Source organism: Rhea pennata, chromosome Z (assembly GCF_028389875.1).
Source record: "Rhea pennata isolate bPtePen1 chromosome Z, bPtePen1.pri, whole genome shotgun sequence".
In the NCBI taxonomy this organism is placed as follows: Eukaryota; Metazoa; Chordata; class Aves; order Rheiformes; family Rheidae; genus Rhea; species Rhea pennata.
The window spans coordinates 7608962-7634671 of NC_084702.1; the positions used below are offsets into that span (position 1 = coordinate 7608962).

Here is a 25710-nt window from a genome sequence, read left to right on the forward strand (position 1 = left end):
ATATAGAAGCTCAGGATATTTATTGTTAATCAAGAGAGACAGCTAGTTCTATTTGTGGTTTTGTTTTTAACTGCTACTAAAGTTTTCTTTTCCCTTCAGCTGATGGAGTCTGTGTGTTTAAATGCTTGGTTAACAGAGACACTGAATACTGTCGTTTGGGAAAAGAATCTATGTTAATTACACTAGGATACAACAGTGCCTTGCTCCAATTCAAGTCACAAGCTGGTAAGTACACCTTGCACTTGTGAGTATCTTCTCTTTCCCATCATACTGCTGTATTGGTAAAGTTTACCTTTAAATATGCTGTCTTCTACCTCTCTTGTTGCCTGTTTAAAAATTACATTTTATTATGATGATCATAATTTGTGCAGCTTCATTTGCCTCTGTCCCATTCCAACCATCTTTTCTGCAGTGCCGACTTTTCACATGGTAGACATAAGCTTTTTGCAGAACAGCTGCAGATTCATTTTTTGAAGAAAGTGGCTGCAGATAACAAGCATGACTTAACCTTCTAACCTGTTATTCTTGGTAAATGCAATGATTCATGTAGACAATTTGCCAGTTACTGCTCCTCGGTCAGAAACTGTCTTGCAGATTTGTTAATTTACATAGTTCATGGAATAGTGTAGCATACACCTGGAGTTCATGGGATGAATACTTTGTGTTTAGTCGTGCTGAAAAAAAGTCAATTCTTTTATAGAAACATAACAATATTTTAGTAGAATGTGGAGAGTTCTATTTTTACAGCTCCTCCAATGTCATTTTATTCTGAGTAGCCTGCACTGTGGGCGCAACTCATTTTGAAATTTTTTAACTATAAGCAATGTACTACTTCCTATGTAGTTCTTAATGTAGCAACCTATATCAGTAGGCCTGGTAATTTCCAGAGGAAGCCAGTATAATTATTCCCATTTTGTATTTTGTGAAAACAGAAGTACAGAACAATTAGATTCAATTTTTGGCAGCCTATTTAAAGACATACACATATTACAAAATATCAGGAGCTGACAAACTGGATGGATATGGGTTGGTGCAGGAAGTTGCTACTATATCTGAATGTCTCAGTGTGGCACACATACATATGTGCATCCCATATTGTGCTTCAGTAGAAAATACAGTTCTTAGATTTAACTCATTTTTCAGTTGGGTATACCAAATCTTGGGAACCTTTAAAATTCTGCTTTGTTACACTGTTTCATCTGTATCCATCAGGAAAATTATTCACATTTTTAATGTCTTAACTTTACTAAAATAATATCAATGTAACCTATACGTGGCTCTTGGTGGGTTTTTAAAATTTATTTATCTGAGTATTATAGTTTGATACTGTATTCCATCAAGTTATTTCTTTTGAGACGACAATTCAGTATTGTCTCTTACAGACTCATGTCAAAATCAAGATAATTGAGATTAGATTATTTAGAGATTTATTAGTTTGTTGCTTAAATAATTAATAACTAATAATTAAGGAGTCAGCTAGGCAAGTTTTTCTTTAATCTCTGTTTTGCATTTTCTGCCATGTCTTACTTAACTAGGAAGGTCCTAATTCTTAGTCACTGTTAGTTTGGGATCCCAAAGCAAAAGGAGTTTCTCTTAGTTAACTTTCACACCTTTGCAAGCAAATGTTTGAAAAATTCAGCTATTTTCAGCCCAGTTTGTGTTCTTCCTATGAGTGGATTGAATATTAATTGGTATATTGAGTCTCCTGTGTAGCCCTCTTCTTTGATGATTTATTTTTATAGCCACATATTATGAAATAGATAAAAATAAGTCTCTTATTTATCAGTTCTTACTGGTTGTAATGTGACAAAAGAGAATGTTTTCCATATTTTTCTTCCCTTAGAGGAAAATAAAGCAGAAAGTTCTATCAGTCTATGCAACAGCTCATTGACAAAATTGCAGGACTATAACTGATAGGTTCCAGTAAAGTCTGGTCAAATTAGACAATGAATCTGTTGGTATCAAATGTAACATGTTGACTTTCTTCTACATGTTTAGTATACTGTGTTATACCAAATAATGCCTAGTCTTGAGAAATTTACCTGTTGTACAAAGAAGGCACGACTATGTGTAAGTGTAAACATTAGTTTTATATACATGCAAATCTATGTGTGTGTATATATAGATGTATGTATATTAAAATACATAAAAATTATGCTGTAATTCAAAAAGTTGTAGAGAAAACATTCTCCTTTCTGGTTTGTTAAAAGTTATGAAAACGTGCTGTAAAACCTTTTAATAGCTTCTTTGTCTTTCAGAAAGGTAGGGGGAGGTGAGTGGTAAGGATGAAGGGAATTCATCCCCTGCTTGTGCCCATGCAGAGAACTGCTGCTCTGCCGCCAGCATTCAGACACTCATAAATCATAGACAGTATCTTCCATTTTCTGCTAAACATATGTTAAACATTTGAGTAGGATCAAGCAAACTGTAAAAATGAAAGTTAGTAGCCTACAGGCTTCCCTTTCAGAAACAAAGATCGTTTATCTGGAACAGATCAACCAACCAGTCTGTAACTCATCTGTGGCAGATTTGGTATGCAGTTCTCTATTCCTGGGTAGAAATGCCCTGCTTAATTTAACAGAGAATTATTTGATGAGCATAGGATGAATTGTTCTTTCAGGATTGTAATAGAATGCAGATTCCTTTCTTGTCTTAAAAATTTAACCTTGGTCACCAGCTGCTTGCATAGTGTGCCTAGGTGCTAGATATGCCAACAGTTGTTGTCTCTAGGTGGCATTTAACTAGCATAGCTCTCCTTAAAAATTTTTGTTCAGCTCTAACAGTTTGTGCCACCTACATGGAAGCATAGTACAGGAAAAAAAAATCTACTGTTTATGCTTTACTTCTTTTGAGTATATATTATTTGTGAATCTCCTTGTATAAAATTGAGATAGAGATATACAACTGTGTGTGTGTGCTTGTATATATATATACATATATACATATATATGTGTATATATATATATATATACAGGCATATATATGAAATATGTAATACACAAGTTTAATTTCATATATGTAAACTGTACCTGTTACTGGAATATAATTAAAGCAAAGGTACGTAGTATAGCTTAAGATATTTTGGATTTTTTTCCTTCCCTAAATACCATTTCAGCATAACAGCAAATGATCTGTTGATCTATGATTTTACTAGAAGGTAGTGCAGTTGAAAAGGAGCTAATTTGTAGAATGGAACAGTCGATGCTGAGGGTCTGAGATGCAATCTGTCCTCATTTGGGGAAGGAGGCAAGAGTAGAGGGCATGTTTGCTTTGGACTAGGCCTAATTTGGTCGCATAGATTTAGGGCTTATTTACTGTTGGAGTGCATTAGGTTTACTTTTGGAGTGCGTGTGCTGGTTTAATTTCATGTGGAAGGAGTCTGATTAGTGTATGCTGAGACCACTCTGTCATGCAAACCAGAGCATAGGAAGTGGGGACAGCTAGTTGGTAGGCTTTAAAAATGTACTCCTAATCTAACATAAGATATTAATAGAGATGCACCTTAGAAAAATTCAAAAATCTCCTGGTGAAGTACATCTACATAGGCTTACTCCATTGTAATATTCACACTGGATTTTGAAACTGCTGTATAGTTTACACATGGCTCATCTGGAAAAATTTCCTGCAGTTACACATTATAAAACTGGTTATATTTTAGAATGTTGCTATTTCAAGATCCAGTTTTGGTTGTTTAGATTTTTCGATTTTTCAGCTGTTCTAAAAAAAAAAAAAAAAAAAAAAAAAAAAGAAAAAGTTGAAATATATTTTAATTTACATGTTACAGTTGTTTGCTTTTCATATTCTAGATACTTTCTAAGAGTCTCAGCTCCCCATTAAATCCGTACATAGATACTTTTTAAGGCTGGAAGTGGACTGACTGGTTGCAATTAAACTATTCAACAGTTTTAACCTAAGAATCCATATTAAATAATGCGATCCATGAAGTAACAGTCCAATGTTACTCTGTAGTTGCTTCCTAGTCTCTGTTGAATGTAGTAATTTTTTTTTCAGCAATGCTAAAAGGGAAGAATCAGCCTGACCTAAAGCTGCTTTAATTTTAGCGGATTTAGAATGCAGTTAAATTCACAAATGTCTTTAATGTTGTATCTTGAAACTTTTGGAGAATTTTATTGAATGAAGAAAAAGGTGCAATGTTTTGAGAAGAGAACATATAAAACACGTATGACTATAACTGCCACTCTGCAATTAACAGTAGTCTTGAAATCTAATATTCCAGCGTCTTGTCTCAAAGAGCAGCAGGAAGTTCTACTACTGATATGACATCTTCAGAAATCAAAAAGGGCTTTATTTTAAGCAACACTACATGCACAGCTCTCATCCCTAATTTTTTAACTTCTGGGACAGAGACTTTGGCTCTGTGTTGTGCTCCAGTTTCTGCATTGCTGCACAGTAAGCTAATTTTAGGTGCTTTCCCTAAGTTCATTCATTTATGTGTGTGTCCCAAAACCTGGAGGGGCTTCAGGAGTAAACAGCTATTGGTTTAACCTGTTCAGCTTCCAAAGAATTGAGTGTCTGGTAGTAACTTCCCAGGTTGTATCTCATAGTAACTTCCCAGGAACTGAGAGCTGTGGTGTGCGCGGACAAGTATCTATGATTTGATCTTAAAGACGGCTGTTCTGTGTGCAAATCTGAAGAATAAAGACTGCCTCTGACAACACGTTTCATTGCATCCGTATCTGTTAGTCTTGTTGTTCAGACCTCCACGTTTGTCATTGTCCATGTATGATGTTCTCTGCCATTGCAGCAGCAGATCACCACAGTTTTTTGATCCAAGTAGAGGCTGTCATTCAGAACAGTTTTGTAGTGTTTTTGGCTGACTCATTGACGGTTTTCAAGGTAGTAAAATCTAAAAAGAAGCTCAAGACCTAACCACTTCTGGCACTGTTCGCAGTACCTTTTGTTTCTCAAGATTTCAGTTGAATATTTCTATAGAAATGTTTTTAGCATTAGCATTTTGAAGTACTGTTTGATGCTGATTGCAGAAGGAGAAATTAAGATAACTCAAAAAAGTCAGTCTCTTCTCCCCACTTTGTAACTAACCTGTAACATTCCATTGTTTTTATTGGAAGTATTCTAGGCCATTTCTTGGCTAGATAATATTAATGTTTGACTTTTCAGTTGTGATCTGGTAATTTTCTTTTCTTATGTAGGCAAGTAATTTAGCATAATTTTCCCACAGCTTTAGAAAAAAATAATTATATATGATATTTTAGATCTTTAGATTTTCTACTCAGATTCAGTATCATTAATAAGATATTTGATCTTTCTTGAACTCACAACCTCTGTTTTCACTGCTGTGTCTGCCTGTCTACAAATTTCAATACTGAGGTGCTAATTCTGTTTTGGAGGTGGCAGCATGTTTGTTTCAGAAATATGTCCAGTCATTCTGAATGTTTAAAAATTCATTTGAATTCTAACGTCTTGTGTTCTGGTAAGAATGGAGGAGATTTTGGCAGGGGGGTGGGAAGGGGAATAATTTTCTATTTAAAATGAACAGTACTTCATTCCAGTACTTCATTCCAGTAAGGCAAGATACGTGTCAGAAAATATTATCAATATCTTGAAAATGAATAGCCACTAATTTCTATGTTAGCAGACGGTGCCTGTGCTTGAGGCACATCTGTGCCCACCAGTTCAGGAGAGATTCTGCCTAAGCATTACTAAACCATGAGCAAAAGAGACCGTTAATATACAGATACTTTCAGCGCTGTGACCATTTATAATCAGAAGAGATAAGTGAAGCACTGTATCTGTCTCAGTATATCCATTTCATCCAATGATAGTATATTGAGTCCAATAGTCATCCTTCCTTAAAGCCTAAGTTATATTCTGAGAAAGCATGTTCACATTAAAAAAATCCATTGTTTTGAAGAAGAATAAAATAGATAAAAGATCTAGTATTTCCTAGTTTAAAAGTTTCAAAATTATAGGATGATTTAGAAAGTTTTGTTTAAAATATTGCAATAGTCTTTGTGTAAATTTGGCCACAACTTTAATACCCATTTCTCTCTATCTATTGTGAAACACAATTTTTAGGGTTGTCGCAAACATGGTGAAGTATTTAAATTTAGATACGTAACAATGCCACTTTTCAAATCATGACTTACTCTTTTGGTAACATTTTTTAGTGTGAGATTGACACAGTGGGGGAAGCTTTCGCATCTGCTAGTTTACATTACTTTGGAGTGTGGTTGCAGCTTGAAATTAAAGGTACTCATTTAATATCCTTCTTGATGATAACTGACTGCTTTATGAATTTGGCTTCATTGTTTTAGTTTGGATGCGAGTCACTGCTGGATAGAAAGTTATGTTAGAGTGGAATAGATTTCAGTTAAAATGTGCAAGGCATTAGTTTGGAGGTAGTAAAGTATTTTGCTTTCTGTTTACCAAAGAAAGCATGCCTTACTGATGTTGAAAACAATATAAAAGATTTTTACCTTGAGAAAAGCATGAAATAGAAAACGTTTGGAATATGTGTCATCCAGTTACTGATGCTGAATGCTGTCAGTCATATTTCGTGTAAAAACATGCAGTTGATTAAGTCTCCTTGTGTTAATGTTTACTGGCTAAATTTTTGAACATCAGGTCCTCCTGTACGGATGCTGGAAATGATTCACCTACTAGTGTGTTTGGGACAAAACTATTTCCATTGCAGAAAATCCAGAATAATAAAAAGTTTAGAAGGAGACTGGAGAAACTGACTCATGAAGTAGCATTGTTCTAAATGACCTGGTTTGAAATTCTGATTTTGTAGTCAGTCAGCCAGAATGAAACAATCTAATGCTTAGTGAAATATTAATAAATTAAATGTTGAAATGAACATACGAATACTGTTAGACTAATCTGCTGTGTTTATGGCTAAGAAAAGCTTTATATTTATTTGATAAGTAATTATACACAGATAAAAATATCTAGGTTAAATGCAGTCGAACTGGTGTAAATCCAAGGAAATCTGTGAGCTTTTTCTTTTGAGTCTGTGTTGTGAATGCTCTGGAATTTTACTTGCAGTAGGCATCACTAAGAATTTCTGAAGTCTAATACATATTACTGAATAAAAACAAAACTCTTACTTCAGATATCTTGGAAAAAAGTAATCAAGCCTTGATAAACTCACTGTATTTTTGCTGCAGATTTCTACTGTTTTGTAAAGTGGAGATTTTTTCATTTGGATATTTGGCAGCTCTGTTGTTCCAAATGGAAGTGTCTCCCTTAGGTATTAACAAAAGACGGGCTGACTGGCCTGATATGGTCTTGTGAGAAGTTACAGGCCTCTTTACTTTCCTTTTTTCCAAACATGGATCAAAGTTACGACTGTAAACCTTTCATAAATCCTGGAGCAAACTTACTACTTAATACAAGTACTGCATTTTAATGGTAGCCTGCAGTTGATAGTGGAAGTACAAAATGATAGTACAAAACAGTTTGAAAATAGCTCTTCTCCATTGCTGTTATGTTAGTAACCACTGGTCAAATAGTGTTTTTTTTCCCTTTTCTCCCCCAGCACCCTTCCAGGTTTAATACTGGAGCTTCCTATTTCTTCATTCCTCATCCTCTTCCCCTTCAGAATAATGAGTGATTCCATTTGTTTTAAGCAGAGAGGTGAAGCACACTATCATAATATCTTGTGTTTGTGTATGTATCTTCTGCTGTGAAGATAAGCATCTCGCAAAGAGAAATCTGTAGTCTGCTCATGCAGAGTGCAACCACTTGAGTGACTTTGTATGAAGACTGGGGTATGTATGAAAGTGCCTGCAGAAACTGCTGCAGTAGTCTTTGTAATATGTCCCTGATAAGTTATCAGACTTGATTTGATTAGTTATTAAACATGGGTTTAATGTCTAACAGTAAATGTTAGTTAAGGTACATAGCTGGGCAGAAGTTTTCACAGAAATATGTATTTTCAGATGTTAATTGAAAAAAAGAAGTGGGAGAATAAGAAAAAATCAAAATCCTAACAAACTTTATGAACTAAATCAGTTTTCAAGATTATATTTTATTCATGACTCTTTAAAATTGAGATAATTTGACTTGCTGCATTTATTTTTTCTGTTTTGTGCACCATAAAGCACAAGCTTGAGTTCTTTTAGAGGGTTGTATGGTATACTTCTGATCCAGTCAAACTGCAGTTGTTTTATAAACAATTTATTTCAGCAGGTAAAATACACAGATTTAACTACTGTATTGTGCTTACTCTAGTAACTGCAGCTCATGTAGGTGCACCCAAACAAGCTTCATAGTAGCTAGCAGGAAAATTAGTAGGAGTCAGATCTCTACATCATGTGGTCCAGCACAGGCTACACAGCTCAAATGATGCAACCAGCACTTGCCGTCTATTCCACCCTGCTAGAAATAAACTCATGTCTAGATGGGGTAATATGAACTAGATTAGGCTGCATGTCTGTAGTGTTCTTCCTTCCCAGTATTCTTTTCCATTACTTTTGGAACATCCAGATAAGTTTTATTGGAAGAGAAACATTTGTGTTTTCTTTTTGCTGCTGCTGGGTGGTATGTTTCTTTCCTTTTTTTTTTTTTTTTTTTTTTTTTTTTTTGTTTGTTTGTTTGTTTGTTTTTCTGTTCTGAGATACTGAAAGTCTTTTAAATATTTAATTTAGTATGTCTGCATACCTGTCTTCTCAAGAACATTGTTATTCTTGTTGGAGTGGTTATTGGAAGTCTTAAAATGTGTGGGAAGGAGCAAATGCATTGCATTTGAAAGCCTTGACTTACTAATTTACCATATTAGAATGTCTCTATAGCACTTAAAAGGTTTTGAGAGTTTTTTCTACCTGTTAGTGGAAAACTTTAAATGGATTTAATTGAATGTGGAGAGGGGAGAACAGGAATTTGTTTTTCAGTCAGTGAAAATTGTAAGGTATTTCCTTGAAGATAAACAAGACCATGAAAGAGGATTCAGTGTCATCCTCCCAGTCTGCTGGTTTTCCAGATAGTAAAGCAAAAGAAACAGTTATGAGGGTAAAAAGAAGAAGGCTTTGCATGGCATCAAGAAAATAATAGAAGGAATTTCTGACAGGCCTAGATTAGCAGACTCTTAAAATTGTAGTATTGTAAGTACTACATTCAGATTAGTATGCACTACCCTTCAGTAAAAAGTCCATTGTACTGGGATTTGCTTTGCAGAAGGTGATCGAAGATCTGAAGAGGCTACCTGATAGTCCTTTGAGATGAAAAAATCAATTCCTTACATCCTTGAAGAGATACGGAGTGCCAGAACCTTGATGAAAGAGATAGGGCTGAAGATTAATGAGAAATATTCTTTGGCTGCTCTTTGAAATTGCTTTTCTGATTTTTAGTTCTGTATATTTGACTCTTGGCTGCAAAACAAGGAGTTTCCAAGTAGATGATCTACCAGTATTCCAGTCTGTCTGTCAGCCTAACTGCTTTTGGTGTGGATTCTTTTCCTGTCCCCTTCCACTTTTAAATAAATAATGAAACCCATTTTCTCTAGCCTATGACCATTTCTAGATATATTTTTTTATATGACAGATTAAATTCCCAGCTTCTTAGGAAGGTCAAAATTAAATTTTGTTTCAACACCGTGGTCAATATGCAACTGAAGCCATATTTCATATCACAGGCAGGAAGTATGAGTTAACAAAAGACGTTCCTTTCTAGAGAATGTGAGGAGATACAAGCTTAGTGTGTTTGTTTGCACAAGCAAATGGAGAGCAGACAGATTATTGTAAATATTTGTTGGATATAGAAGACTGGCTGGATAGGAATACTTTACTTTCTCCTGAGACAATCAACTAAAGCAAGAAGCATTGTGTTCTTTGTCCATGCTAAAGAAACCAGAATGATGTCCCTTTTCAGTAGCAGATTGTTCTTACATGGGAGAATTTATGAAAGCTTCACTGTGTATCATTTTTCAGTTTATTTCATATGCCCATGTTGTGTGTGGAGTGTTCACAATAGCTTATTCCATTTTCTACATTAAAACTAGAAATTTATTATGTAGATGCTTACCGTAATAGTCACAAATGAATATGTATCTAAATTCTAGATAATATTAGAAACTGGCAGCAAATATTAGGAAAAATTCTTAGGCAATTTGCATAACCTAGGAGACTTTTCTTTAGAATCTTTGATTTTTTAAAAGCATGCATTCAAAAATTGCTATCTTGCATGTACTCTGTTAGGAAAATTTTAAGAGCATCTGAGATCCCTTCTGAAAGATTGTGGAGAAGCTTTCAGGGCCCCCCATTATTTATTTAAATTTTGATATACTCTCCAACTCAATGAGTATTAGTGTTGTAATTTACCAGCGTTGTAGACAGCTCCATCTGCAAACATCTTGTTTGTATATAGAGAAGTATCATATCACAAGTAAATCATACTTTTGTCATAAAATCATAGAATAATTCAATTGGAAGTGATCTGTGATGGTTTTCTGGCCCAGCTTGTTATTCACAGCAGAGTCAGCCCTTCCAAGGATGGAGACTGCCCAACCTCACTGGTTAACATCTTCCATTTTTTTTTTACATTGTGTTTGTTTTGAAATCCATTCTAGTTCCTAGATGCCAAAGATGATGTTCGGAGTGTTAATCAAAACTGCCAAAAAGTCAGACAGAAGTGTGCGAATAATACTGTGCATGAAAAGTGACTATAGAAAAGAAAGAACACAAGCATGTTGCTGAACCTGTTAAATCATCTCTAACCTTCAGACAGGAAAAATATGGGAGAAGCTTAAGATAATGGGTGATTCTCTGGAGAGGATCTGCAATATCCAGTGTTCTTTCTGCTCTTGTCTCTCCATGCATTGAAGGAACAGAGAGACTTGTCTGTTTAGACTGTCTCTAAAAGCAATCTTTTTCTGATGGCGTGTGCCGTCACTGGCACTGTCTGCACCTTGGGCCTCTCTTCATACCTTGCCATGAGCCAGTCACTTACTCTAATATTCTACACATTATCTGTATTGTGGTGGAGTGAAAAGGGCATGATGGTGGCATTTGCACATTTTTCTTGACATTTTACTATTACTTCTGCAATTCATAAGTAATGGCAATTACTAATGGCAATTCAGAAGTAATTTCAAATCCCCAGATCACCCCAATATGAGATGCTTAATATGGCATCTTGAAGTTGAAAGGTCAGAAGTAACAGAGTGGGACTTTCCCTGACCTAGAAATGGCAGGAGAATCTTCTGCACAGTAGTAACAGATCAGTTCTGTGGCAGATTTCCTCAGCAGCTGAAGCTTATTTGAATAAATGGATGAGCTGTGTTTTACAGCTTCTGCCACACATACAGTCGTCTAGTGGTGTAAGGTTAAAGTGACTTATTCATTCAATCTAGTGCTTCTCAGAGCTATTGCTCCAGGCTTTCAACATGCTGATTTTGTTGCATCCGTTAGACTGTTCATAATTTCAACTGAGAGACATTACTTATTCCAGGAGGCTTAGGAGTGGATTTTGTTATGTTTAGTCCAGCTTGTGTTTACCTAGACATTCAAGAGACTGTGTCCTCAATTGATTCAGGCTTCTTGGAGGAACTGTGGCTGTTTGTCACATTTTTTCAGTGCAAAATTCTTAGAGTGAAACAATGCATGACTGCCTGGTAGGAAGACCATTTTCCATCCAGTTTTCAGATTGTAATGATTTCTAGCTGAGCAAAGACTAGAAGGCTCAGATAATGACAGCAGCAGTTTGTGAAGCTTTTACTGAATTCTAAATCTTCTAGATTTAGAATCTTATCTGTCATACACTTCTATGAAGGATTTAAAGTTTTCTGCTGTGGATCTCTGTCAACTCTCTATTCAAACTTTTTTGACTGAGTAAAGAGTAAAGCACTGAACTCAAAATTACTTTATTCATGACTTTCCAGCATCTGTGCTTATGTATATTTGTAAGTACATATGTAAACAGAAGTCTTTTTTTCATTCTCAGGCAGCTTTAAATTGAGATTGCCCTGATTTCCAAAGGTAGAAGGAAAGCCATCTTTTGAAGGAATTGTCATCTTTTACTTCTCTTCCTTTTGCAAAAGTCACCTTTCTGCAGTGGAAAAAGATCAATACAACCAAATCTTTTTTTCAGGATATCAGAATTTTCTGAAATAATGAAGGAAATTCTTTTCCTTGTTACTGTATTGATATGTTAGTTTTATTAATTGGTTATGCTTTTCAAAGGCACTCCTTGTTTCAGAAGGGGTCTATGTTATTGCCAAATGGATTCTTCGCAATGCACATAATTTTATGTTTCAGGCACTTGTTATTTTCATTTGAAAACCTGAACAGTGCAGGAGTTTCCTATCTCTCTGGTTATTAGCATAGTATAGTTTGACTTCTTTGTCTTCTCTTGTTTTCATATGACCAGAAGATGCAAAAATTTGATCCTTTATTTTATTTTGTCATTCATAGTCTTTCCCTCTCCAACCGCCCTTGTCCTACGTATCATTCTAGATACAGTCTCTACTGACTAACTGCTTTCTAGGCCCACTTGAATTTTCCTGTTAATTGTATAATATCAAAAATGAATATGCCTACAGTAGCCTAAATACTGTTACTCTGACCTTGTTAGCTAGACTGCTGCTAAACAAAGGTATGTGGTCCTCAGCCTGACTCTTTAGGCCAATCAACTTCAGTTAATTGTAGGCTGTAAATCTCTTAAATCCATGCATCTCACAGTATTTCCATATAGTTCTCTGTGTTGAACCTAAGTTATTAGAGATTAACCTAAAGCAGTATGTTGAGGCTTATGTTCAGCCATTCCTCTCTTAGAGTTCTAGTATCTAGTAGATATCATCACAGATATCTACTGCATTTTGCTGACCATAATGGAGAATCCTGGACAAAAGCTTTGCATGTATCCAGGTTCCCTGTGAAAACAACTTCAGATACTGTTCATCAGCTTTTTGTTTAATGAAATTTGAAACTGTTTGCTATATATTTATGAACCTTGTAAGATAAAGGAAAAATCTATGTGAAATTTTACTGAATATGTTCCTACCCTGTCACTGCATGACATTTATTTTATTCTGCTCTGCTAGTGTTGCTTTACTACATTTGTGTATTTTCTGTTTTTCTTTTCCAGAATACAGCACATTTTCAAATATGTTGAAGAGGTGCTGTAACCAAAAAAGGGAAGACTCTGTGTTCAGTCAGCGAACAGATGAAGCATCTGCTGCTCAATATTTTCAGGTAATGAAACTGTTCAGTGCCAGTTTGTGGAATCCGGGTTACAGTTGTTTTCCTGACCTTCATCACCAGGTCATTTAGGAATATAGCTCAGTTTTGTTCAATGAGCACTCAGACCCTTGGTAATTTAAGAACAGAAAAGATTGATGGGCTTCATCTTTTTAATATTTTTCTTCTTGTCCTGTTCTTTTAGTTTTATGGCTGTCTATCTCAGCAACAGAATATGATGCAGGATTTTGTGAGGACAGCCACATATCACAGCGCTATCCTACAGAACCACATAGATTTTAAAGACAAGGTAAGCTCGTAGGGGTTAGGGTTAGCTCAGTTGGTTAGGGTGCGGTGCTAATAATGCCAAGGTCGTGGGCTTGATCCCTGTATGGGCCACTCGGTTGAAGGTTGGACTAGATGATCTCCAGAGATCCCTTCCAACCTTACTGATTCTATGAATCCCCTGTTAAAAATTTTAAATATTCTCATATCCTGATTAAGTTTTAAACTTCACATTGAACAGCACTGATCACACTGCAGCCTTTTCTCACCTGAGACTTTGTGCATGAGTTTGCTAACTTGTGTGTGGTTTATACTTGTAGTGTCATTGTCAAACATGTGCATGACAATGCATGATGATGTACCATCACCATGATGCTGATGGTACACTATACATCATAGGATGAATGATCCAGAAAACAGATCCAAGCAGGAGTTACAAATTCCTCTGCTATCCTCTGTGTACAATCAGGGAACCCAGACAGGCTTATTTCTTGACTTTTTGTTCCTTGATTTGGTACTTTGCCTCTTGCCAGACCAGTCACTTCAGAGAAAGACACAAGAAAACTTACACTGAGGAGATGTAGGATAACCTCTCTCTCAGTCATTTACCAGTTGTACTTTGTTAGGCTTCCTGGAATCCAAAGCATAGGGCTTAATATCTTTTGCAAAGTTTTTACTTTCTTTATTTTTTTTTTCAGTTAAAATTAGTTGCACTAACTCTAGTGACTTTTCTGATCAGGATCCATCCTGTGCACTCTTGGGTCTCTTCCCACCCTTAATGATATTTACAGCAATAAATTTTGTAATATAGTTCTGTAATATAATGGTATATTATGTGGAAATGAGTCTTCTTTAATATTATTCTGAATTTGTCAACTTTCTAATTCTGTCATTTTGCTTTTATGTTATGAGGCAAAGGTGGATTCATGTTCCCAATTGACTTTCTGTATATTACTCCTCCATTGTTTGATTTTTTTTTGTCATCTGTTCTTACTTGTCCTCTCTTCTCTTCTGTTTTTCTGGGGTCAGCATTCCCAGTCCTCTTAGTCTTTTTCTATTAGAAGAAATTGCCTGTGTCCTCTTAGTATTCTCACTGTTTTTTTTAGAGCCACCATTAATTCTACTACACCTGTTTTGAGAGGGATTGACAGGAATTATACATGATGTTGAAGGCAAAGCAATACAACTGATTTGTGTTACAGAATTCTGACGGCTTATTTATTCTTTTCTCTATTCCTTAGAAATCTGGGCTTTATTTCCCTCTAACTGCATCTGTCTATTTGAGAACATTTAGAGTTTGCATAGCATATGAATGGTTCATATTTCCTAAAAGTTTATTAATCAGCATAAAATTGAATTCATTTTAGTTTATCCAGTTACCTAGCTTTGTTAAGTCTCTCTGCTCTTGAGTAACCTAAATTTGTGTCATCAGCAGGTCTTGCTATTACACTCCTAAAACACCCATTCCTTTTAAAAATAAGAATTGTTAATGAAAATACTTAAAAAAAAATATTAGGGACACGGGACCTTCTGTAAGCACATAATTTATAAGCAGTAGTCTGACAGCCAAGTAGGAATGCTTGTGAGGTCTCAAAATAGCAGCTGAGACAGTCAGACCTGTGCTTGTGATGTCTAGGCAGGTAACAGCAAACAAAATTCTGGAGCTGTGTAGCAGGGTTTCATCTGTCCAGCTAGACAGATGAAGACAGCAATAAGCTCTGCCCCAAGCATGCTTTTGCTTATACTAAATAAACATTTCTCTCAAGCTTCTCTTCATACATCTTGTCCTTCAGCGCCCTATTTTGGGGACCTCTGTTGGATTTGCTCCAAAGTGGCAGTATTTTTTTGACCTAAATGGTCCAAAACTATCTCACAAGTGGATGTGTTCACTTTCCCAGGCTTCTGCTGGATGCAGTCTTGTGGTTGGCCTTCTTGGCTGCAAGGGATGCTACATATTCAACTTGTTGTCCAGCAGGACCCTAAGTCTTTTTTTGGAAAGCTGCTTTCTAGCTAGTCAGCCCCAGCCTGTACTACTGCATAGTGTTCAAGCAAAGATTTGCTACCAGACTTGCTACCAAGGTTCCTGTTGGTCAATCCCTTGAAATCTGCAGCAGATGCCTACCACAGTATCACCTATAACCCTAACCTGTGTCCTCTTACTGATGTCCATAAACTCTTAACTGGCTCATTGTCCATATGAAAGTGAAGCTCCATGCACTCAAATCATACCTTTGCATAGAGCACAGCCCCTTCTCCTGACCTTGCCAGCCTTTTTTTTTTTTTGAACAGTCTCTAGCTATCCATGACAGCATGAGCTGTGCAAGCTATCTCATCATGTCTCTGTAATCCCAGTGAAATCATAGCTGTGTAACTGTTCATGAAGTTCTGATTCCTCCTGTTTGTTTCTCATGCTGTGTATGTGTACATGCATCTCAGATGGCTCCTCTGTCATGCTGCTTTTCACAATAGGAGCATGGGACTCTCTTCTGTTCATTTGTCTCCTGGATACTTCCTGAAGCTATCGTAATCTCCCACAGCATAGACCTAGTTTTTCAGCCCGCTTCACTATGTTGAAAACCTAATGGCAAAAGTGCTCTTGCTCCATTTTTCAGGTGGATCCCATCTATCCCCAGCAATTCTCATTCCTCCACAAGATCCTGTCATCATAAAAACCATAGTCCTGCATAGCCATGTACTAATACCCAAGAGAGGTTAGATTATTCCTGCTGAGCCTGTCCCTCCCACTGGCAGGATTGGGGTCCCATGTGCTTCACCCTTATCTGCAGGGACTCTACATGTAATCACCGGAATATCATTGGTATCTGAGGATATCATTGGTGTCTACATGGATGAGGGGCGATTGGTAATAAATAATCCATGGACCAGAGGGGCCTAATCATTCCTTGTCTAACATCCTAAATCTGGGCCCTTGCTGTGCAAGAAGCCTCTCAAGACAGCATGTCAGATCACCAGATAAGTGCCTCTGTCCCCTGCGGGAAGGGGTTTCTATAGCCGTTGCCTCCTCCTCCTTTTGGGCGTGGACAGTTGCTTCAGACTCAGCTGGCTTTCATTCCATCTTGGGAGTCTCCATCCTCCACTTATTTGAACATACCATTTGGCTGTTTCTCCTTCCTTGCACTTTGTGGCCTGGGCTTTGAAAAGTCTCTGTGAAGATCCTGTCCATCTCCTGTTCAGCCTCCCCAATGTTTTGCAGTCTACTCCTGTTCTCACACGATTTTTCCCTTAGCAGCTCCCTTCTGGAACTGGAGCCTATTTCATCCTGAAAAGAAATACTCCAATTCAGTCATATCATCTGCTGACGCAGACATAGGTATAGTGTAAGAATTGGCGTTGTAAGCAGATTCAGTGCAAAAACAAAAACAAAAAAACTCATTCTCCATTGCGTTTATATTGCTGAACTTGAACAGTTGGCTTTTCCTTCTAACTTCCAAATATGCAGAGAGAAAGCTTGATAATATCTGTGGTTCTCCTTGGGCATTTAGAACTAGTCTATTGGACCTTCTGTCAGCCCTACGGTTCAATGAAATTGGCCTGGACTTCCTCTCTACTTTCTTACCCAACATTTGCTGTCACTTGTTGTTCTGAAGAGTTAGTTGCTCTGGGCGTGGGAGCATATTCTAATACCTGCCAAAAGCACAGAGAAGAAAACTGGATCTTTGACAGCCTGTCACCTGTGATATAAAAAATGAGCATAATAAATCTTCTGCTAGGAAAGAAGATATGAATAAAGGGAAGGTTCTGGCTCCTACGCCCAGCTTGAAACTATGTGCAATAACAGAAGCACTGTTAACTTATTTTGCATTGGAGTAGTTCTGTAACACAGATCTATAGCAGGTATAACAGATTCAAACCATGTGTGCTGGACTGTATTTGGTAATGTGTAACCTACATTTCATGTAGAGTGAATTTTGGGGAGTAGAACATGCTCATACACCTGAAAGGTGATTTTTCTGCCAAAACTGTTTTGCTTGAATACACAATTTTTTTTCTCTGCTTTTAAAGGCTGGTAAGCAGTGTACACCCAATGGGAAATCTGGACAGAGAGTAGGGGAAGCTAGTGATATACCTAGCTGTGGTATTCACTCTGAACCCATATTATATTTGAGCTCAGGGTTTGACTCAGGTTGGATCAGGGCTGTAGTTCAGTTTCATAGCTGAAGTGATTCGAAATCTTAGGAAGTTCCAGTTCTAGGTGACATAAATTGTCTAACATTTGCTTCTGAATTTCATATCTTGGCTTGAAGTTTTACAAGATTTTCAGCCACAGGAATTACAGAATTCTGACTGCTTGTTTTCAGTCAAGCACAGATCACAGGAGGATCCAATATAGATGGAGAGCTTGTTCAGTGATACTTTTCTCACAAGTATTAAAATTTTGAGGGAGCAAAGTAGTGATATTAAATCATTGGACAGATCAATGTACTTTACATCGAATTGATTACGTTTCTCATCTTAACTATTTTTCCAGCAGTTAGTCTGTCTTTCTGTCTGTATACTTAGGGCCTCTACGGTGGTGTGTTGAGTGATGTGTACAATGGTAGTTGCTGCAGAATGAAGCTAGCACTAGAGGCTTATCTGGTCCATTAAAGTGGGCTCTGGCTTCGCTGACAGCAAACATGCATAGTGGAAGTGCAGAGTTTCAGCGCACTAAAACAAAAATTCTGACCCTTGAAACATTTTAGCTAACATTTTGGCTTGCAACAGGTGCACATCCTGGCTAACAGGGAAAGGTGAGGCTTTGAGATTAACATTTGTTTGAGGAACTACAACAAATACTGCATCCAACAAATCATTAAAGATATAATATTGATGTTAGCAAACAGAAACAATATTCCGATGAAGATACAGTTCACTTTTATTGAAGGTATTTCCCCACCGAAGAGTGATTTTTATTTCATTCAAAAAGACATTGTTCTGTACTCCTTCAAAAAATTCAATTCAAAAAATTATTGTAGTCTTAGTTTCTCTCCCTCCCAGGGTATTTAGTCTAAGTAAGGTAAAGTCTAAGGTAAATGTTTACATTTTTCTCCTAAACAGACTTTATTATAAAACCTATTTCCACCATGCCACACACATCTATATGTGGATAGTCAACATTCTTTTTAAAATGTGCTTTTTTCTGCAAAATAAAGATTAAGGACATTCACACTCTTCAGTAAGAAGCTATTCCTGGTGTCATGGTGTAATTTGTAAAATTAAGGCAAAAAATCACACTTATTGAACTCAGGGTTCAGCTATGAAAATTTTCTCACTCAAGTGTCAAGATGTGACTTCTCATAATTTTGCTTCTTTTGATCTGCCTTTTGTTTTTAAGGTGGTCCTAGATGTTGGCTGTGGATCAGGAATCCTTTCATTTTTTGCAGTGCAGGCTGGTGCTAGAAAAGTCTATGCAGTTGAAGCCAGTTCAGTAGCAAAATACGCAGAGGTAAGTGTTTTATTTGAATGAAGTGTCAAAATGATGTAATGTGAAAACATGAAAGATCTAGACCTCTGCATTCAAAATTTCAGTTTAGCTTGCCTAACAAGTCAGGTCTAAGTGCCAACACTTTTCAGAAGGTAATTTTTGAAGGTGTTCTAAATCTTAGAATGTATCCAATTAACATATATGGTGGTTATTTCTGTAAAAAAACCTGGGAATGTACATAACTGTGATTAGACTTTTCAGAAGCAAAAATATGTTTTTTTAAACTACATGTTGTTTTCACTAGTTCTGTGCTTTTGCACAGAAACTTACATATTTGCATACTTAAGTGTTTTTTTACAGATCTCTGAAATCTGTGTGATCAGCCAGTTGACTGAGTTTCCTGCTAAGTATGTCTAGTCTGCTACATACAGAGTAGACATACAACCTTTGTAGGAAAAAATATGTTTTTGAGTCTAAAAATATGTATCTGAAGAATGCTCTCAGTTTTAAAATATATTTTTGGAGCATTTTTAATGAAGTATTCTAATATGATTCAAAGCTTGTTAAGCACAAAAGTGAGATTAATAGCTAAGTGTCTTTAAGAGAAATCCACTTCCTAAAAAGTGCCAATTCTAGGTAATAGCAACAGTAAAAATCTGACTTTTCCCACAGTCTGCAATGTTTTCTTATTCAGATAAACATCTAAATGAGTGGGAAGCAATGTGAACATATTACTTTAAATTCTGCCAGCGCTGACTACCTCTGTCTGAGTTCTTAAAATATGGAAGAGTGAAAAGTGGCAAAGTGAAGATTTTTTCATCCCCTACTTAGAAAAAAGTTGGTTTATCTAGATGTTAATTTCTGTTTTTGCTTTACTAATTTAGAATATTGATGCTTGCAGATAGCATTGAGTCAATAATTCCTCTAAGCTTAAAAAAAGAGTACACAGCAGATCACTGAAAACTGCTATCTATCCTGATACAGCAATCCTGCCTTGCCCTTAATGAGAGCTAGTGAACACCAGTTGTCAGCTATAACAATCTGAAGTAGATGTGTTACTGCTGGAAACTAGGAGAACTTGTTGGATCTTAAAGAAGCAAATGTGGAGGTTAAACACATTTATTTCTCTCCAGGTAGAAATACTTACTAATATATAAAGTGTTTGCATTTTTCATTCCAGCTGTTACATAGGATTCTCTGTAATCTTTCATATATGTTATATATTCGTTTATATATTGAATAAAATATTCTAACACTGAAATCTCTTGGATTTTTCTAAGATATGTGTATGAATTCTTATTATATAAATTTCAGCTGATGAATTTCATATAATCAGTTTCTCTTCCCACCTAATTTTTGTTACTATTGATGAATGGTTGATAATTAAGTATGTGTTACTCTTACAGCCAGCCAGGATGAACTATAGCCTGACTCAGGAGATATGTACTGCAAGAACATTTCCATCTTTTTTTGATAATTTGGATAATTAGAAAAAAATCTTCCTAATTAAAGGGAAAACTTTTCCTGATGTCTGTCGTTTTGTCAAAATGTTAAAAAAAGTAAACATATGGAAAGGTGAGCTGTCTGTCAGTCAGAGGGAAGAGTATAAGGTGATTCTTTTTTCATTAAGGATCTTGTTAGGTACAGTTTGTCAAATGTCTTTGTTTCATGAAAAAAATAAGTTGTATTTATAAAATCGTAATAAAAATAGCAAAAGAGAAGTTGCTTGTCCTAGCAAATAGGTGAGCGTAATGTACATATGTGTTAAACTTTTGGTCAGTCTTGAATATGATTTGAAGTCAGAGGTAAGCCAAGTCATTAGCTGTGAAAACATATATGCTGCATCTGTTGTCTGTCAAATACTGTATGTATTTATGAGAGTATATAAATGTGAGTAGAATACCTGGCAATTTACTATTAGAAAAAGAAAAACAGCATGAATCCATTGGTTTTAGAAATTGAATCGCTCTTCCCCTGGGGTAAATGAAATGTTAAACTACTTAAAACTACAGTTTAAGAAGAGAAATAAAGAATATTATACAGCTATAAGTACTGAGGAATACTAGCTGAAGTGAAGACAATTACCCAGACTCTCTGTTTGATAATTCATAGATACGTGATCATTTCCCTCTCCTCTTTTTCCCAAGATGAGCTCAGTTTTAGAAGAAAAATCACATAGTCATAATTTCTCATGAAAACCTTCTCACTCTCATAAACTATATGGCAAGTCAGCTGATCTGTTAGCACATAGTATGTTTTAAGAGTTTAGGTTTATTTAATAAAAACATACTTAGTTGGTTAGTTTTCTAATGCTTTTATTGCATACTATAGACACTAAATACAGAATTCTTGTATTCCACAATAGGATTTCATTCTGAATTAGCATAGTCTATCCAGTATCTGGATTATGAGAAGAGCATTACTTTCTATCCAGTTCTCCTTTCACTTCTGCATGAATTCGTTAAATTTGCTGTCTGTTTCAGCTATGTGTAAGATATGCTGTTGAAGGTAGGACTAACAAGTCATATTTTCTCTTTTATTTTTTTCTATTTTAATATGAAGTGTGTGAATCCAGTATAACAATCTACTGACTGAAGAGAAATTACGAACTGTGCAACTGAACTTAAGCTGTGCACATTAAAACTATAGTATTTCACTAAGAGATATGTTTGTTTTAAAGTAGATTCCTTTTTATGGTTAGAAGTTTATATAAAAAGAATGATAAAAAGTTAAAGACTGTGTATTGTGTACAGGTGTACAACAGTAGAACATCATAAAAGATTAGAGGAAAATTCATAGCAGCTGCTGTAGTGGGGAACATAATGCCTCAGTCACTCATTTGGTTTAGATATTTGCTAAAGAGTAGTTTAGGTCTGTGTCACTGAGTTCTGTGCAGTAGCTGGGTGGCTTTTTCACTGGACAGCAATTTAATTTGCTTGCATTTTCATTTTCTTTTATGGCCTCATTAAACTGTTCAGAAAAGCCAGAGACACCTTAGTCTCTTTATTATGATGGTATATGTGTGTTGCGCACAACTCCAGTGGAGCTCATACAAATTAGTAAAAAATGTATTTTCATTTGAACTAAAAACAACAACAGAGAGATAATTTATAATATGTATAATTTAAAAGTGCAAGTCATTACTACAAGGAATTCATTTTTCTCCCTCCAGTACTTCTGACGTTTCTCTGCACAGGAAAGAATAGCATTTAAGGGAGTTCTCAATATTATTGTTCACTTTTATGTCAGTCTTGTCAATGTACTGGAAATCGTTTATTCAGTAACATCACACAGAAAATGGTAGTTTCACCTTGGCTCCTACATATGCCAGATTTGCCTGCTGTCTTTTCCCCTCCTTTGAAAATTTTGGCAGAGGAGAGAGGAAATCCTATGTACCTTTGGAGATGGTTGTTGTGAATGTGCATGAGTTCTTCTTCTGTCCCCTGACTCCATGCCTTAGATAGACATCTGCTGACAGCTGGCTCCTTCCACATGCAGCCCAGGACAGAGAAAGAAATTTGAAGTAGGCCTGGCCTAGCAAAACAGTTTGTAGTAGGGAGGAAATTCTTCAGAGTGAATGCTGTAGTGGTGATGTGAGATGTGAGATTAAAACAATCCTGATCTGATAATTCACTGTTACGGTAAATCTGTTGCCAAAAAAAGGGGGGTGGGACAGGCAGAAGAAATAAGGCTACAGGTAACTGGTGCTGGTGGTTTTGTATAAACATTAAATCGTCTTCTAAGCAACTTATGTGGGACCAAGGAACATTGGCATGTATAGCACTTGAATAAAGAGCTACTGCGGGTGAGGAAAATATGATTGTGCTGAGGATGTCAGCTAGTGATGATATCATTAAAATATAAAATTACCCATAGTGAAGGGCTTTGCTGTCTGTAAGAGTATCAGAAGGGCATAGTAAGTACCTGTGTTTAAGACTGCTATTTTCTCTGTTTGCCTAGCTGAACATTAGGGAGAAAAAAATACCAGCTTGAGCAGACTCTGTGGTTGCTCCTATGAGGGTGCTTACAGACTCACTCTCCCTGCAGCACACCTTCAGGAATTTAGAAAGGCATTTAACACGCGTTGGGGGCAGGTACTTTTGCAAAAATTCTTTCTCAACCACCACAATGTTTGCACCTATTTAGAATGTACTATTTAGGTAATACTGGTGTACACCATATTGTCTTCTGTACAGTAAACAAACCGCACCTGTTTGTTTTCTGTTGTTTAGATTAAAATATTTTAACTGTATATAATGATGTGTTGTTTGCCATCTCATCTGGTATATCACAAGTATTACTGTGGGGTTTATACGGTATGGTGATAGCGCACACTTAAGATAAAAAAGATTGACAGGACATTTCATTGCAAAGAGTTACTGGATAAAGACTTGGCAGCATAGCAGTTTTTTCTCTCAGGAATGATGGATTGTGGATTTCAGCTATTTGGCTGAATACAGCTATATAATTAATATAGCTACATTCAGCTAAATTGCTGAATTTCTCCAGCTGGACACAGCTGGATATCTTCAGTACAAAAAAGGAAAGCTTTGTAATCTTTGGAATTACTATAGAATAAGCATCTCATTAGGCACTTAGACTCTCTCTAGATTTAAGAGACTGAGTAGTTTACATGAAATCTTAAGTGTGGACTGAGTCTTATATTTTAAATTCTGGTGTAAGTGTAATTACTTCTGACAACTCATGTTAAGAGAGGCCAGAAAAGTGACTTTAAAAGTTGGATAAATACAACTACCCTGAAGGTGCAAAATCTGAGCAGGTAGAGTTGTAGGGAGCTTACTGGTAGACTCTCTGACTTTCTTTGTGCACCTGCCTAACTATATTCGCATCTCATGACAATTGTGAAAGGCTTTCACATTTTTATTCAGGGTTTTGAGTTGGCTATCTGTAGCCTTGCTATTTACTCCTAAAAAATCCACAGAGAATGTTTGTGCCAGATTATGTTTGCTATTTGGGTTTTCAGAAGTGTTTCACAAAGACATGTAGTTAACGTGTATGGTTTCACCAACTTGAGTCCTTCTCTGAGTCTTGCAAGAGACTGAAGAAGTTACTCTGTTTTCTCTGCATCTCTCAGCATTAAATGTGTTGATGAGTTTAACTGCAGTAGTACTTGTTAAAGACACATACTTTTGAAGAGGTATTTAAGACCTATGTAGCTGCACAGCTAGATTAAAAGCCATTTCACTATTTGTTTTAATTATTAAGGATGTTGTCATGTTGTTTTCTGTTTTGGTAGAGTTATTCTATTTGCCATCCTTGGAAGTCAAACTTTTTTATTATTTCTAGGGCTTGTTGGGTTTTTTGTGAAGAATTTTGCAGAATTTTGTGCCAAAGCAAAACAGATTCTCACGTATCATTAGTGATGGATCCTGATTTCAGAATGTAAGACAGCTGGCACAATCTTTCTAGGGGAAGTCATATGTAAGATACTTGAATTACTCGTAGCTTCTATGACATTGACTATCAGATTTATACAACAGCTGGGCCTCTTTTTGTGTCTCTCTTTAGTTGGGTGGGAGATTTCTTGTGCCTTGATGTAGACCAGATCTTTCAAGAGAAGAGATATATGAGAGGCTTCTATTTACCTGAATGTACTGCAGAAACAAGTTTTGATCTGGATTTTGTCAAATAAACCTTTCTTATTTTGTCTAAGACTTTTGAATGTTTAATTTTCATGAATGCTGAGTGAAAGAGGATGAAGAAAAACCCAGAACACTAACATGGCCACATTTGGTGGCAGACTGATGCAATTCTTTTGCAGTGAATTCATATACAAGATACAAATTTAACCATTTGTATTTTAAGAAGTGAATTTTATCCTCCATCAGTGTAGTCTCTCCCTGCTTCAAAGTTTCCTGAAATCCAGGAGACCAGTCACCAGACAGTGCAGCTATTGAAAACAACACATTCCTTCCAGTTAGTGAAAAATCCAGATGATAAAAGGTGAAATGAAACATTTTATATACTTTTCAAGCCTTTTTTCCCCTTCACAAAAGCTGTGAAATTCTGAAACAGTTTTATTTCTTATGTTCAAACACATTGTGCTGACCATGACTTGGAGATTGCAGGAATTTATGAAATACTGTGTGGGAAGTGAAAACATTGTCAACTCACCCACTCACACATACCTCCTCTCCTTTTGCCACAGATTTCTTAATGATTCCCAGAAGCACTAAATACAAAAGTTTTGCTACCATCACCCTTAGCTGCTTGTTCCCCATTTGTCAGTAAGAGTTCTAAAAAAATAAAAATTTGCTAATATTTTTAAAAGCTTTAATTTAGTGACAATAGTTAAAAATAGTCAACATAAAGATACAGGTTGGAAGATTCAATGAAGAGATGAAGGTAGTAGCTTGCATTAAATATCTTTTAAGTGATATGGCCAATTTTACTATATGAAAAGCAAAGTCACGTTTGTGAAGGTAGAAATAACATACCCTTGTGTTCTGTATCTGTTATAAATTATTTCTATTATCTCTGTAGTTTTTTGGTTTTCTGGAAAAAAGATACATGGTGTTTGGGAAGAATGGAGCTCTGAAATATTTAATGCAAAGTAGATTGATTTTTCGCTTCTGTTCATGTGATGATGAGCCACTAATCAGAGTTTCATAAATGTATGATAAATTCCAGTTTCAGAAATATCATCTGACTATTCAAATTCTCCCCTTTTCCCTTTTGAAGTTCAAAAACTATTTTCTTATTGCCATCAACCTGGCTCAACAGAATTCTTAATTAGTGCTAATTAAACTGCTCTAAAAATATCAGAAAAGTAGTGTCAATGAACTGCAGGCAAGAGCATCTGCAGGTCTGTGACAAGTAGCT

General features: G+C 36.1%; 1 protein-coding gene across 5 annotated transcripts in view; it reads left to right on the forward strand.

Annotated features, from left to right (window-relative positions):
* Positions 1-25710, forward strand: part of LOC134153221 (histone-arginine methyltransferase CARM1-like) — a 68972-nt gene that overhangs the window by 24366 nt on the left and 18896 nt on the right. For 4 of the 5 annotated variants that reach the window (XR_009961132.1, XR_009961134.1, XR_009961133.1 and 1 more), the window contains exons 2-5: positions 100-225; positions 13066-13172; positions 13363-13467; positions 18778-18888. Coding sequence is in view for 2 of the 5 variants with exons in the window: in XM_062599199.1 (XP_062455183.1) it covers positions 100-225; positions 13066-13172; positions 13363-13467; positions 18778-18888 (449 nt within the window). In the remaining 3 variants the exon portion in view is untranslated. The remainder of the gene's footprint in view (positions 1-99; positions 226-13065; positions 13173-13362; positions 13468-18777; positions 18889-25710) is intronic. The other variant, XM_062599200.1, reaches the window with a different exon arrangement.